We start from the raw sequence: 15,481 nt of genomic DNA, 5'->3' as shown, positions 1-15,481 counted from the left end.
GCTTAAAATTCAGCATTCAGAAAATGAAGATTATGGCATCTGGTCCCATCACTTCATGGCAAATAGATGGGGTAACAGTGAGAGACTTTTATTTTTGGGGGCTCCAAAATCACTGCAGATGGTGACTGCAGCCATGACTGCAGCCATGGAATTAAAAGACGCTTGCTCCTTGGAAGAAAAGCTATGACCAACCTAGACAGCATATTAAAAAGCAGAGGCATTACTTTGCCAACAAAGGTCCGTCTAGTCAAAGCTATTGTTCTTCTAGTAGTCATGTATGGATGCGAGAGTTGGACTATAGAGAAAGCTGAGCACCGAAGCTTTTGAACTGTGGTGTTGAAGAAGACTCTTAAGAGTCCCTTGGACAGCAAGGAGATAAAGCCAGCCCATCCCAAAGGAAATCAGTCCTGAATATTCATTAGAAGGACTGATGCTGAAGCAGAAACTCCAATACTTTGGCTACCTGATGCAAAGAACTGACTCATTTGAAAAGTTCTGATGCTGGGAAAGATTGAAGGCAGGAGGAGAAGGGGACAACAGAGGATGAGATGGTTAGATGACATTACCAACTCAATGGACATGAGTTTGAGTAAACTCTGGGAGTTGGTGATGGATATTGGAAGCCTGGCTTGCTGCAGTCCATGAGATGGCAAAGAGCCATACACGACTGAGTGACTGAACTGAACCGAACTGATTAAGAGAGAAGTTATAGCAAAAGAATGGAATAGAAAATTTGGAGCTAAAAAGTACAAAAATGCAAATGAAAAATTCACTAGAGAGACTCAACAGTATGTTTGGGCTGGCAGAAGAAGGTAGGTCAATTTAGATTATCCAGAATGAGGAATCTAAAGAAAGAAAGAATGAAGAAAAGTAAACAGAGTGTTAAAGACCTGTGAGACACCATCAGATGTCACAGCTAATCAGAGTCCCAGGAGAGAGGGAAAAGTGGGGAAAGACATTTTGAAGGAACGATGGCTGTAGTATTGATCTACACATTACTGGAAATTAGTGAACTTCAAGATCCGTACCTAGACATGTCATAATCAAACTGTAAAAAAGAGACAAAAAGAAAATTCTGGAAGTACCAACCAAGAAATCAGTTCAATACATATTAGGCATTCTCAATAAGATTAACAACTGATTTCTCAACAGAAACCTTGGACTTCAAAAGTATGGGATAATATGCATGCATGCTAAATTGTTTCAGTTGTGCCCAACTTTTTGCAATGCTAGGGACTGTAGCCTACCAGGCTCCTTTGTCCATGGGATTCTCCAGGCAGGAATACTGGAGTGTGGTGTTGTGCCCTCTTCCAGGGGATCTTCCAGACCCAGGAAGCGAGTGTATGTCTACGTCTCCTGCATTGGCAGGTGGATTCTTTACCACTAGCCCCTCCTGGGAAGCCTCATGGGATAACAGACATAGTCAAAATGCTAAAAGAAAAGGACTGTTGACCAAGAATTCTGTGTCCAACAAAATAATTATCTAAAAATGAAGGAGGCTACATCAAACTGAAAAGATTCTGCACAGTAAAGGGAATATCAGCAAAATGAAAAGATGACCTACTGAATGGGAGAGAAACATTTGCAAATCATATTTTGGTAAGGACATATCTAAAATATAAATTCTTAAAACTCAAAAAGACACCCCAGTTTTTAAAATTGGAAAATATATAACTAGGTATTCCTTCAATGAAATAGCCAATAAGTACATGAAAAGATGCTCAGCATCATCAGTCATTATGGACTAATCAAAACCACTGTGAGACACCACTTCACATCCAGTAAGATGATTATAGTAAAAGAGACAGACAATAACAAATGTTGGTGAGGATGTGAAGAAACTGGAACTCCCGTAGCATGCTGATGGCAATGTAAAATTATATAATGATGCAGCCACTGTGGAAAACAGTTGGATAGCTCTTCAAAAGTTCAAAACTTCTGTCTTTCAAAGGATATTATCAGGAAAGTGAAAAGAACTCTGAATTGGGGAAAATATTTGCAGGTCAAACAAAATATGATAGTCATGTGGACTATTACTTAAGCATGAAAAGGAATGAAGTACAGATTCATGGTACAACGTGAATGAATCTTTAAAATATTATACTCAGTGAAAGAAGCCAGACACAGAAGGTTGTATATTGTATGACCCTGTTCATGTTAATTGTTCAGAATAGGCAAATCCATAGAATCAGAACGTAGATTAGTGATTACCAGGAATTGGGCGGTAAAAGGGTATGGGAAGTGACTGCTTAATGAGTGTGAGCTTTCTTTTGGGTATAATGGAAATATTCGGGTACTAGGTAGTGTTGCGGAGAAGGCAATGGCACCCCACTCCAGTGTTCTTGCCTGGAGAATCCCAGGGACAGAGGAGCCTGGTGGGCTGCCGTCTGTGGGGTTGCACAGAGTCGGACACGACTGATGCGACTTAGCAGCAGCAGCAGCAGATAGTGTTGGTGATTGCATGACTTTGTGAATATAGTAAAAAACACTGAATTGTAAACTTTATGTGCACATTCTATGGTATGTGAAGTAAATCTCAATTTTAGAAGTACTAACCTAAAATCATTACTTTATTCTTGTTTGCTCGTTTCTTGAAATTTGACGGCTTGGTTCCTTTATTATTTTTTTTTTAATCTCTCAGGCTGTCAGCAGTTCCTCTTGGTTATGCCTCCAAGATACATCTAGGCTCCTTACTTTTGGTCTCCACCATCATCCTGGTAGACCTGAATGCCATCATTCCTAGTCTTTGCTGCTGCTTCACCTGTCTCATTGATTCTCCTGCTTCCAGCCTTGCCTCACCTCTTCCTCCACCTCCCTGAATTTGTTCTTTAAAAAATAGAAAGATTTTCTTTAAAAATTAAATGTATCATGGCATTCTCCTACCCTAAACCCTTCAGTAAAATTCAGACTCCTGTAGTGACTTAAAATGCTGGTGTGATATGCCACTTGCCTGACTCTATACCTCAGCTCCTACAAAGCTCTGCACTTCACTCATCTTATGTCACAATTGCCTTTGCTCTGCTTGAACCAGCCAAGCTTTTTTCCTGCTGGAGGGCTTTTGGACACCCTGGTCCTTCTGCCTGGCACACCTTTCCTTGCAGCTTTTGGCCTGGCCGGCTCCGTTCTTCCTTAAACATCATCCCCTCAAATAGACCTCTGTGGCCATTCTAACTGAAAAGAAAAAACAAAAAAAACAATCTCTTGTCCCCTTTATCTTCATCTCAGCACTCTTTATTTCCTTAATAGCCCTTACAGTATTGGGTTTTTTTTAAAAAAAGTGTCGCTTATTTACTCTTTTCTTAAGTCTGTTCTCCTCTCTAGATTTTAAGGCAGAGGCCCTATTATCATGGGGGCTTCTCCAGTGGCACTAGTGGTAAAGAACTCGCCTACCAGTGCAGGAGACATAAGAAATATGGGCTCGATTCCTCAGTCTTCTGGGTTCAGAAGATCCCCTGGAGAAGGGCATGGCAACCCACTCCAGTAGTCTTACCTGGAGAATCCCATGCACAGAGGAGCGTGGCAGGCTGTGGTCCCTAGGGTCACAAAGAGCTGGACACAACTGAAGCAGCTTAGCATGCAGCGCACACATGTTACCATGGACCGTCTTTGTTTCCCTAGTGTCTAGGCCAGCATCTGTCACATCATAAGTGTTCAATGCATATTGGTAAATGAATGAATGAATGGAAGAGATTTTTCTAAAACTCCCTGAAGACTTTACATTTCTCACTAATTTAGCATTTTAAAACACATATTCCTTCTTCCACAAGCTGTATTTTTAAAAATTAAATAAGATTGGCCCCAAAATTATCCCCTGAGAAACTCCATTATTGATGTTTTATCTCTGAAAAAAGGGCTTCCCTGGTGGCTCAGACAGTAAAGAATCCACCTGCAATACAGGAGCCCTGGGTTCAATCCCTCTGTTGGGAAGATGCCCTGGAGGAGGCATGGCAGCCCACTGCAGAATTCTTGCCTGGAGAATCCTCGTGAGCAGAGGAGCCTGGTGGGCTACAGTCCATGGGGTCACAGAGTCGGACACTGCTGAGCAACTAAGGACAGCATACACTCTGAAAAAAATTCCACGTTCATCTCCCACCATTTTTATTATTGAGGATAAATTTGTTTTTGTTTTCTCTTCAGAATGATGGCTGTCTTGGTACTTCAGGTGGAATTCGTCCTTTTCAGCTTCAAAACTGGAAGCAGAAAGTTAATCGAACTAGGAAAGCAGAATTCATACGTACAACTGAAAAATTTAAAAATCAGTAAGTATAAGAACAGTATCTTCAAGGAATATTACTCATCATTTTATTATGAACAATATAAAGTTAATTCTCCCCCAGTCTGTCTAATCCCATACCAAAGACTAGTCACTAGACTTTCAAATGTAAAACAAGGGACCAGTGAGAAATATGAAATATACAAATGATAGTAAACTATTTAATATAAAGTTAATTTTAAGTAGAGTTCTTTAAATCTTAATTTCACTATTTTGAATCAGTGAATATCAAGGAGAATAAAAGATCACATATATCAAGTAACAGATTGAATACATTTTGACTTAGCAAAGTAAGCACTTGGTAAATATTTTTGAGTGAATAATTTTAATGAAGAGTCCTACTGTACTCTTGAGTTTTTTTTTTTAATTGGCCTTTTAATCGGTCTCCCTTCCTTGGTCTCTACCTCTTTCAGATCCACCCTGTACATTATGACTAGAAAAATTGGGAAGGTGGCATTTAAGTTTTAGTGTTTATGTATTTTTTAAATAACCAGTGATATTTACTGAATGTTCAACATTGTTAGTAGCACCGTATGATTTAACAAATATAATGAGTAAAGGTAAAAGAACTAGAGCTCAGGCAGCTAACCCTCTCCTATAGCTGGAAGCTTTATAGAACACTGCTCTGAATTTATGCAGTATCAATTTGTTGAAGAACCAAGAGAAAAGGAGGCTTTTGTAAGAAATGATCTCTGGACCAGAATTAGTGGCAGTTGTCTGTTTAGAAATTCTACCAATAAATAGTATACTGTTTGAATTTTAACAAGTTATACCATAGTGCAGCCTTGTGAGACTAAATTCTAACTGTATTGGTTTAATTCTCATTTTTAATACTCAGAATTTGATAAACTACAGTTTTTTTTTTTTAATTTATAAAATGCATTATCTTAGGATTGGACTCTAGGTTAAGATTTCTGGTTTATGTTTCTTTCTAGATAAGATAATCTTCCAGATGATTAATGTACATAAGTATAGCAAGCCAGTTACATTATGCCAGTATAGATAGGTACCTTATCTGTGTATAGGTTTTATAACTCTGGTTAGGCTTTCTTCATCTGTTATAAGGTTTTGGAAAAACTCATTGAAAGAGTATTAGAAAAATCCATTGAAATTGAATCCAACAATTCTCATTGAATATAGAGAAGAACACCATTTGTAATATTTTCATTTTCAGAATAGGTTATATATTCATGTAATTCAAAAATTAATTCAAATCAAAGGATCCACAGTGGAAGGTCTTTGTTTCACCTGTGACCCATATCACCCATTTCCCTTTTTCCCAAACAACCATTTTTAGTTTCTTATGTATCCTTCCACGGGTATTTTATATGTTTTTTTAAAGACATAAAAATGCATATTCAGATGGTTCCTTTTTTTTTTTTAATAAATGGTAGTATACTATATACATTGTTGTGCATCTTGTTTTATATTTTTAACTTAAGAGTATATCCTAGATACCAAGAAATTATTGATTTTGTTCAGGCATGATATTATACAAATCCAATACTCATAATCTCTAGGAATGCACACTGAAGTATGTTGGGGTAGAAGCACATAATGTAGTGGGTTTCCTTTAGAGTACTTAAGCAAAAAAGGAAGAGGAAAGATAAGAAAAGGTAGATGAAAGAGAGGAAAAAGACAGGTAAAATTGTTGAGTTAGAGTGATATGAGGTATATATCATATGAAACGATATGAGGGGAATCAGTTTACCAGTCTCTAGTATGTCTTAACATTTACATGTAAAACTTCTGTTAAAAAGGAGAGTCTCTTGGCGATCTTTCCTTATCCGTACATAGAACATGGTACTGCATTGTATCCTACGGTATGCATATACCATCACTTATTTAATCTGCCCCCTGGAGAATCCCAGGGACGGGGGAGCCTGGTGGGCTGCCGTCTACAGGGTCACACAGAGTCGGACACGACTGGAGTGACTTAGCAGCAGCAGCAGTGATAGGCATTAGATTGCAGAAAACGTTAAGTTATAGTAAATAAATGCTTAATTCATTGGCGCCTCCATGGAGGTTCATATCATTTTGCACATCTTTGAGTGTATCTTTAGGAAAAATTCCTACAAATAGAAGTGCTGGATCAAAGGTATATGAATTTGTGATTATAATGAATAGTTTCTGATTATGCATGATTGTAATGAATAATGAATAATTTCTAAATTGTCCTTGATAGGCCATTTATGATTTCCCCAACAATATATGAGAGGACCCATTTCCCCACAGCTTTATCATCAGAATATATTAAACTTGTGTGTTTTTTCCCACCAGTCTGATCGATACGCCATGTTACCATGGTATAGTTTCAGTTTTCCTTTCTCATGTTACGAGAGAGGTTGAGCATCTCTTTTTCTTTGGCAATTTATCTCCATTATACATTTTGAATACCGATATGGGTCAATATTGGAGAAGGCAAGGGCACCCCACTCCAGTACTCTTGCCTGGAAAATCCCATGGATGGAGGAGCCTGGTAGGCTGCATTCCATAGGGTCGCTAAGTTGGACATGACTGAGCAACTTCACTTTCACCTTTTGCTTTCATGCATTGGAGAAGGAAATGGCAACCCACTCCAGTGTTCTTGCCTGGAGAATCCCAGGGACGGGGGAGCCTGGCAGTCTGCCGTCTGTGGGTTTGCACAGAGTCGGACACGACTGAAGTGACTTAGCAATAGCAATGGGTCAATATTTCGAATCCAGGAGTAACAAAGCATGACTGACTGTTGTAGCATAGCCTGCGTCCATGGTGGGCATTTCTGTCTGCTTGTAGTGCCTCTCCCCACCCCAGCCAGAGTCGAGACGGGCTGGCGCTCAGTGCAGGGCTGCAGGAGCTGCCCTCAGCCTGTCAGACTGACCTGCAGACTAAAGGCTTTTTGATGTCTCTGTTCTCCCCCTTCGTTCCTCCCAACATAGATTGAAGCTCTGACTCCCTTAGCCTTGGGGCAGCCAGGTAGGGCCTGTGGCATTCTCATCTATTTACCTCAGGGTGCCTTATATATGAAATTCTTTTCTTGGTGTGGCAAGCGAAAAAGATTGGGAAACTCTGCCTTATATAGTTGCCCCTCAGGATAGAGCAAAGGAAATCAGTGACCAGAGATACTCCACCACTCATTAAATTCAGGATTAGTGGAGACGTATTTATATTAATTTCCACCTTGTGGGAGAAAGAAAATAGATGTTGAGAAAATAAATTTCTTTGTCCAACCGAAAAAGTTTCTTGATGGTAAATTGTTTTGTTTTACTCCAGGGTTCAAGCTAACATTAGAAGTCTTACTGGTAGAGGAGTAAAGCCAAGGAGCAAGGGTGAGATGGAGTAGCTCTGAAGTAAATGTAGACCATATCCCATAAAAACCACTGAAATCCCTGCCTTCATAGATTGTTTGCCTTTTGGAGTTTTAGTTTTACTAGCATTAACAACTTGCATTTCTATAGTGCAATTTGCTTCCCTGGTGGCTCAGATGGTAAAGAATCTGCCTGCAATGCCAGAGACCCAGGTTTGATCCCTGGCTTGGGAAGATTCCCTGGAGAAGGGAATGGCAACCCACTCCAGTATTCTTGCCTGGAGAATTCCATGGACAGAGGGGAGCCTGGCAGGCTACAGTCTGTGGGGTCACAGAGTTGGACATGACTGAATGACTACTGTTTTGATTCCATAGCCTTATTGATCCAAGTAATTTTATTTTGAATCCTTTGGTGAATTAATACAAAGTACAGATTGTAAGTATATTCATATTTTAAACAATTAAAAATGCACTTAAATCATATTTATACTATTTGTTTCTTTCCCTAAAGGGTTATTAATCTAGAAAAAGACAAACACAGTCATTTCTACAACCAAAAAAGTGACTTCAGAATTGAACATAGTATGCTGGAAGAATTGGAAAATAAACTGATTAACAGCAGGAAAACAGAAAGTAAGTTGAGTTCATGATGAACAAAACCCATTGAGAGATATAAAGTCATAGTTTTGGCCTGTGCTTTGTCCTTGTGTGTTGACTGTTACAGTCTCTATGAAGATACATTCTAGTGGGTGTAATGAGTTTATCTTTTAAGGATATGTATTTATTTTGGGGGGGGGTCACTATTTAGTCTGGATATTTATACCTGGATTGTTATACCTGGATTGTTTCCTGTGTATATCTCCTCTTAATAGGAAAAAGAGAGTTTTGTTTTCTGGTTGTCAAACCAGTTAATGATACTACATTATTTTAAAGGAAAGGAAGGGTGCCTTAAAGATCTGCATAGGCTGGGCTTGCAAAAGGATCAGCAGGCCTCTAGCTGGAAATGTACTGTAGCCTTCCTTGGAAGAGGAACAGAAGAAACATAAAAAGACACAGCTGGCTCAAAGTCCAAATTCTTACTTTATGTATGCAAAATGTCCAGCAGCTACAAGATTACGTACAGCCAGGCTTACACAGTGGTGTTGGGTGTGGGTTTTTCAACTGTTGTGCCAGCCAATAGGAGGAAAGGCCAGACTCAGAAGGATGTTCATTTAGAAGAAAGCAATACTAATGATCCACAGTTTCCTGAATCTGTGTCCTGTCACAGAAAGCCTTTTCAGTTCAGTGATTCCAGTTAATCTACCAAGATAATGCAATTATGTTTAATTTTTCACATGGTTTGCAACAACGCTCTCATATTTTGGTGTCAGTTTTTAAATAGAGCTTTGATTATGGGCAACAAATTTAAAAAATAAAGGAAAACTGATTACTGGGTGTCTGATCTTAGCTCATCACCAGGATCCTATTGACTGAATCCCAGACTCAGTAAGCATCAACAGATTCAGAACCTGTATGACCGTTAAAGTGCTCAAGTCACATAGTTGCTTAAACCTGAGTTTACTTGTCTGTGATATATTAATAAAACCTGCCATTTCTACCATAGGAGAGCTGTCTGTGCATCTGATGAAATAGTATTGGGTAGGCTCAAAGCTTCGTTCAGGTTTTTCCGTAAGTTGTTATGGAAAAACCCAAATGAACCTTTTGGCCAACCTAATATATAAGAAAGTGTTAGAGATTGTACACTGAATATGTTCTACTGCTTGTTATGAATATTAATAATTATTAGCTATACTAAATGTTGGCCTTAAAAAAGAATTTTACAAGAATACCTTGTTTCCTTGTAGAGTAGATTTTTTAAACTGCAAAGTCCTTATTTTATAGTAAAAACACGTCTTAACTTTGATTAAAGGAAAAGTAAAGGTTTTCAGGGGCTTCCCAGGTGGTGCTAGTGGTAAAGAACCTACCTGCCAATACAGGAGACATAAGAGATGTGGGTTTGATCCCTGGGTGAGAAAGATGCCCCCGGAGGAGGATATGACAACCCACTCCAGTATTCTTGCTTGGAGAATCCCATGGATAGAGGAGCCTGGCAGGTTACGGTCCATAGGGTCGCAAAGAGTCACACACAGCTGAATCGACTTAGCACAGCACAGCACAGCAATGGTTATCAACCAAGTGAGCTTTATAAAATATTAAGACTTATTACACAGAGATTATACTGCTCATGAGACACCTTTATAGTTAATTAAAAGAAATTTTTAGTAAGTTTTTCCTTTCAGAATATAAGATTGCACTATTTTAAAAAGTCATCTTTCGTCAGACAGTGGCAAGAATCATTCTCTCTCTTCTGTTGGAATGATGAGACCTAACATAAATGCCAGATTTCCAGTTCTCCTCTTTGATTCATAGAAGAATCTGAGCATCCCTTGTTTAATATTAATGTTTCTTAATATCCCTCAGTTCTTTCACAGACAAAAAGGCTGATCTTTCTGTCTCTCCATCATGCCATTAAGTAGAGTACCTCCATTCTGTGCATTTTAAGTCACTTGATTTTCTCCCTTTTAAGGCACTTTATTTTTATTTTCTAATTTCCCTTTGTCTACAATTTTGCTTCTCTTTATTCATACTTTGTGTTTATCTTATCGTGGAGAAGAAGGAATGCATTGCATTAATATAAGGATATAGAAATTTCCCTTTCACATGTTTCAGCTCAGAAGCATTAAATAGCTATACTTTACCTCAAATATTATGTCACATTTTAGCATGTATTTATGTAATGTTGTACTTGAATGCTTTGCCTATTTAGTGTAGAATGTCAGTTCCAAATGAATTAATAAAAGATCATCATTTTCCCTATAGTGGTATCATTGTAGCTGTTCAAACTATGGCAAATGTAAAACAACAGAAAACACTTTCCTGATTACTAGGGAAGTTTCTTGACCTAAAATTCCAAAAATGAGTAAGACCTTATAAAATACATGGGGTAAAGTTTCTACTTCTGTAGAACTCTGGAATTTTAATAAAAAATGGAAAAATCCAAAGTCATATATGCATACTTGGGTTTGTTTTGAATATCAGCACTGGCTTCCAGCCTAAAGATAAACTTTTAAAAAAATAACTGTTTTTAAGGACTTTTGAACAGAGCCTTTTGGTGTTTCATGTTCATTTGTGGAAGAGTTGCAGAAAAAAAAGGGGGGAGGTACATAAGCAAAATACCCAAAGATGATGATCAGATATTAGTATATGAATATGTATACAAATATGAATATTCAACTTTATCCTAGGAATTTAAGTAAATATTACAGTAAGGCCACTACTTCAGAAGGGAGATATGAAAGAAGAATCCAGTCTTCTGCTGGTGATACAGAACGCCTGAACATGGCTTTGAGACGCTTTGCTCTTCAGGCTTTTATTGTGGGCCTAGCACGTTTCTTTAGACTGGTCCCTTGGCTGCACTTGGCAACCTGTAGCATAGCAATAGCAGTGTGAGTCTCTCAGACGTGTCTGACTCTGCAGCCCCACAAACTGTAGCCCACCAGGCTCCTCTGTCTATGGGATTTTCCAGGCAAGAATACTAGAGTGGGTTGCCATCCCCTTCTCCAGAGGATCTTCCTGACCCGGGGACTGAACCCAGGTCTCCTGCATTGCAGGCAGACTCTTTACCATCTGAGCTACAGGGAAACCTATAGCATAGACAGCAGTAAATGGCACCTGAGACGTCTCCTCAAGGCCATGACTGTGACACCAGTGGGTGTCACCAGCCCGTCTTAGGTGTTGTGGTTAGATACAGTTAATTCTCACTGGGCAGTTTGTCAGTATTCATAGCATTAGTATTGGCAATACAGTTTTAATATTCTAACAATAATTGAGATCAACTCTATGTCCATAAATTATAGCAAAAAGGAAAAAACTGTTAAAGAATAAAACATGACTAAAATTATGCTGCTGATCCATGTATTGGAGTGTCCAAAAACTCAGTCTCCAGAGTTAAAAAAATATTTCTAAGGACATTTCCCTGGCACAGGTTATAATAAGACTTAACCTATTGTGCCTTAAAATATTAGACAAAATTAGATGCTTTCTTTAGAGCAAGAGTTGGTTCAGGCTATTTTAACACTCATAAACCATTTGTTCTTTAATTGTTCTTCAATAATTTACTAGGTGAGGGTGATCAATCTTGTGTGAAGAATCCTGAATTGGTAACCATATTTGTCATAGACTTATTTTAAAGTACATCCTTCTTCCCTCAATCAGTTCAGTTCAGTTTAGTCGCTCAGTCATGTCCGATTCTTAGCGACCCCATGAATCGTAGCATGCCAGGCCTCCCTGTCCGTCACCAACTCCCGGAGTCTACCCAAAATCACGTCCATCAAGTCGGTGATGCCATCCAGCCATCTCATCCTCTGTCGTCCCATTCTCCTCCTGCCCCCAATCCCTCCCAGCATCAGGGTCTTTTCTAGTGAGTCAACTCTTTGCATGAGGTGGCCAAGGTATTGGAGTTTCAGCTTCAGCATCAGTCCTTCCAATGAACATGCAGGACTGATCTCCTTTAGGATGGACTGGTTGGATCTCCTTGCAGTCCAAGGGACTCTCAAGAGTCTTCTCCAGCACCACAGTTCAAAAGCATCAATTCTTCGGTGCTCAACTTTCTTCACAGTCCAACTCTCACATCCATACATGACCACAGGAAAAACCATAGCCTTGACTAGACAGACCTTTGTCGGCAAAGTAATGTCTCTGCTTTTGAATATGCTATCTAGGTTGGTCATAACTTTTCTTCCAAGGAGTAAGTGTCTTTTAATTTCATGGTTGCAGTCACCATCTGCAATGATTTTGGAGTCCAAAAACATAAAGTCTGACACTGTTTCCACTGTTTCCCCATCTATTTCCCATGAAGTAATGGGACCAGATGCCATGATCTTCATTTTCTGAATGTGGAGCTGTAAGCCAACTTTTTCACTCTCCTCTTTCACTTTCATCAAGAGGCTCTTTAGTTCCTTTTCACTTTCTGCCATAAGGGTGGTGTCATCTGCATATCTGAGGTTGTTGATATTTCTCCCAGCAATCTTGATTCCAGCTTGTGTTTCTTCCAGTCCAGCATTTCTCATGATATACTCTGCATAGAAGTTAAATAAGCAGGGTGACAATATACAGCTTTGATATACTCCTTTTCCTATTTGGAACCAGTCTGTTGTTCCATGTCCAGTTCTAACTGTTGCTTCCTGACCTGCATACAGGTTTCTCAAGAGGCAGGTCAGGTGGTCTGGTATTCCCATCTCTTTCAGAATTTTCCACAGTTTATTGTGATCCACACAGTCAAAGGCTTTGGCATAGTCAATAAAGCAGAAATAGATGTTTTTCTGGAACTCTCTTGCTTTTCCATGATCCAGCGGATGTTGGCAATTTGATCTCTGGTTCCTCTGCCTTTTCTAAAACCAGATTGAACATCTGGAAGTTCACGGTTCATGTATTGCTGAAGCCTGGCTTGGAGAATTTTGAGCATTACTTTACTAGCATGTGAGATGAGTGCAATTGTGCAGTAGTTTGAGCATTCTTTGGCATTGCCTTTCTTTGGGATTGGAATGAAAACTGACCTTTTCCAGTCCTGTGGCCACTGCTGAGTTTTGCCAATTTGCTGGCATATTGAGGGCAGCACTTTCACAGCATCATCTTTGATTTGAAGTAGCTCAATTGGAATTCCATCACCTCCACTAGCTTTGTTCGTAGAGATGCTTTCTAAGGCCTACTTGACTTCACATTCCAGGATATCTGGCTCTAGGTGAGTGATCACACCATCATGATTATCTTGGTCATGAAGATCTTTTTTGTACAGTTCTTCTGTGTATTCCTGCCACCTCTTCTTAATATCTTCTGCTTCTGTTAGGTCCATACCATTTCTTTCCTTTATCTAGCCCATCTTTGCATGAAATGTTCCCTTGGTATCTCTAATTTTCTTGAAGAGATCTCTAGTCTTTCCCATTCTGTTGTTTTCCTCTGTTGCTTTGCAGTGATCGCTGAGGAAAGCTTTCTTATCTCTCCTTGCTATTCTTTGGAACTCTGAATTCAGATGCTTATATCTTTCCTTTTCTTCTTTGCTTTTCACTTCTCTTCTTTTCACAGCTATTTGTAAGGCCTCCTCTGACAGCCATTTTGCTCTTTTGCATTTCTTTTCCATGGGATGGTCTTGATCCCTGTCTCCTGTACAGTGTCATAAACCTCCGTCCATAGTTCTTCAGACACTCTATCAGATCTAGTCACTTAAATCTATTTCTCACTTCCACTGTATAATCATAAGGGATTTGATTTAGGTCATACCTGAATGGTCTAGTGGTTTTCCCTACTTTCTTCAATTTAAGTCTGAATTTGGCAATAAGGAGTTCATGATGTGAGCCACAGTCAGCTCCCAGTCTTGTTTTTGCTGACTGTATAGAGCTTTTCCATCTTTGGCTGCAAAGAATATAATCAATCTGATTTTGGTGATGACCATCTGGTGATGTCCTTCTTCCTTACAGGAGCAAAAATCCAGCAACAATTGGCCAAAATATACAACAATGTAAAGAAACTTCAGCATCAGTTAAAAGATGCGAAGCCTACACCTGATTGTAAGTAAATTTACATTTTCAATTTTTTTTTATGTATTAGTTTTTTCTATTGTTCCTTAGAAAAATATATATTTTTAAATAAATTTTTCTATTTGGCATTAATGTAGGAGCTAAACCCTGCTATTTGTTAGAGATTTATAAGGAAACATTGGGAAACTGTAATATCTGCTGTTTATATATTTTTTAGTCTTTAAAATGCTATCAAATGCTTACAAATTATGAAGTAGAACAAATATTCATGTCATATATAGGATGAATAGGGCTTCCCAGGTGGCACTAGTGGTAAAGAACCCGCCTGCCAATACAGGAGACGTGAGAGATACAGGTTGGTCCCTGAATGGGGAAGATCCCTTGGGAGAGGGTATGGCAACCCACTCCAGTATTCTTGCCTGGAGTATCCCATGGACAGAGGAGCCTGGTGGACTAGAGTCCCTGCAGTTGCACAGAGTCAGACACGACCGAGGGACTTAGCAGCAGCAGCAGCTTCAGGTGAGGAATCTGTGGTATGCAAAGATTCAGGCTCAGGTGATAAAGAGGAAAAGATTCTTGATTATTTGCCTACTGTTCCCATCATTTGCTAATTGAAATTACTGCCTTTCAGAGGCATTTCAAATACCTGAGGGAATGGCTAAGTAGTATTTGGGCAAATTTTAGTCATTTGTGAAAGACAAAGTAGTGTCCTTACCTCAATCCTTATACCGACATTCATTCCTGAGAGATCAAAGCAGTACAGTCAAGTGCTCAAACAAGTAAAGTGCTCAAGATGTGTGGGCTTAAGAATCAGGCACATGCTGGGCCAGATCCTTGAACTGTCAGGTAAGTGGCTTTAGGCAAGTTACTCGATCTGTTTGAGCTTTCACTTACTGAGCTCTGACATAGAGATAATCATGCAGCCTAACTCAGAGTTGTGGGAATGAAGTGAGACTGCACGTAGAGTGCTATGCACTGCTTACAGCATAATCACTAGAAATAGTAAATATCCGAAACCACTAAAGATATTAGAGAAGAGCATGGATTTCTATTCTTATGATTATATTATAATTTATAAGAATGACAAAAGTTAGAAGTCATAAAGAAAAAAGTGGACGTAATTGACTATTCAAAAATACCGCAAACCTATCAGAAAAGTTGAAATACAAATTAGGATAATATTAGCAATAAATATATAACTTAAAAAGCTAATAGCCATAATGTGTAAAGAGTGTCTACAAATTTGAGCAACAAAGGTAACAGATCAAGAGAATGGGCAAAGATTATAAGTTGCATATTATAGCCAAAGAAACACAAAACACATATGGAAAAGTGCTCAGGCTTAGTAAT

General features: G+C 38.9%; 1 protein-coding gene and 1 pseudogene across 1 annotated transcript in view; both read left to right on the top strand.

Moving 5' to 3' along the window:
- Positions 1-15,481, top strand: part of CCDC112 (coiled-coil domain containing 112) — a 31,972-nt gene that overhangs the window by 5,528 nt on the left and 10,963 nt on the right. Inside the window, exons 2-4 of the mRNA XM_027971452.3 lie at positions 4,138-4,259; positions 8,071-8,192; positions 14,072-14,161. Of these exons, the coding sequence (XP_027827253.2) occupies positions 4,138-4,259; positions 8,071-8,192; positions 14,072-14,161 (334 nt within the window). The remainder of the gene's footprint in view (positions 1-4,137; positions 4,260-8,070; positions 8,193-14,071; positions 14,162-15,481) is intronic.
- LOC121819927 (small ribosomal subunit protein eS27-like) lies at positions 8,335-8,790 on the top strand (annotated as a pseudogene).

Source organism: Ovis aries, chromosome 7 (assembly GCF_016772045.2).
Source record: "Ovis aries strain OAR_USU_Benz2616 breed Rambouillet chromosome 7, ARS-UI_Ramb_v3.0, whole genome shotgun sequence".
Lineage (NCBI taxonomy): Eukaryota > Metazoa > Chordata > Mammalia > Artiodactyla > Bovidae > Ovis > Ovis aries.
The sequence above is the reverse complement of the archived record's forward strand: the minus strand, read 5'-3'. Positions and strand labels throughout refer to the sequence as shown.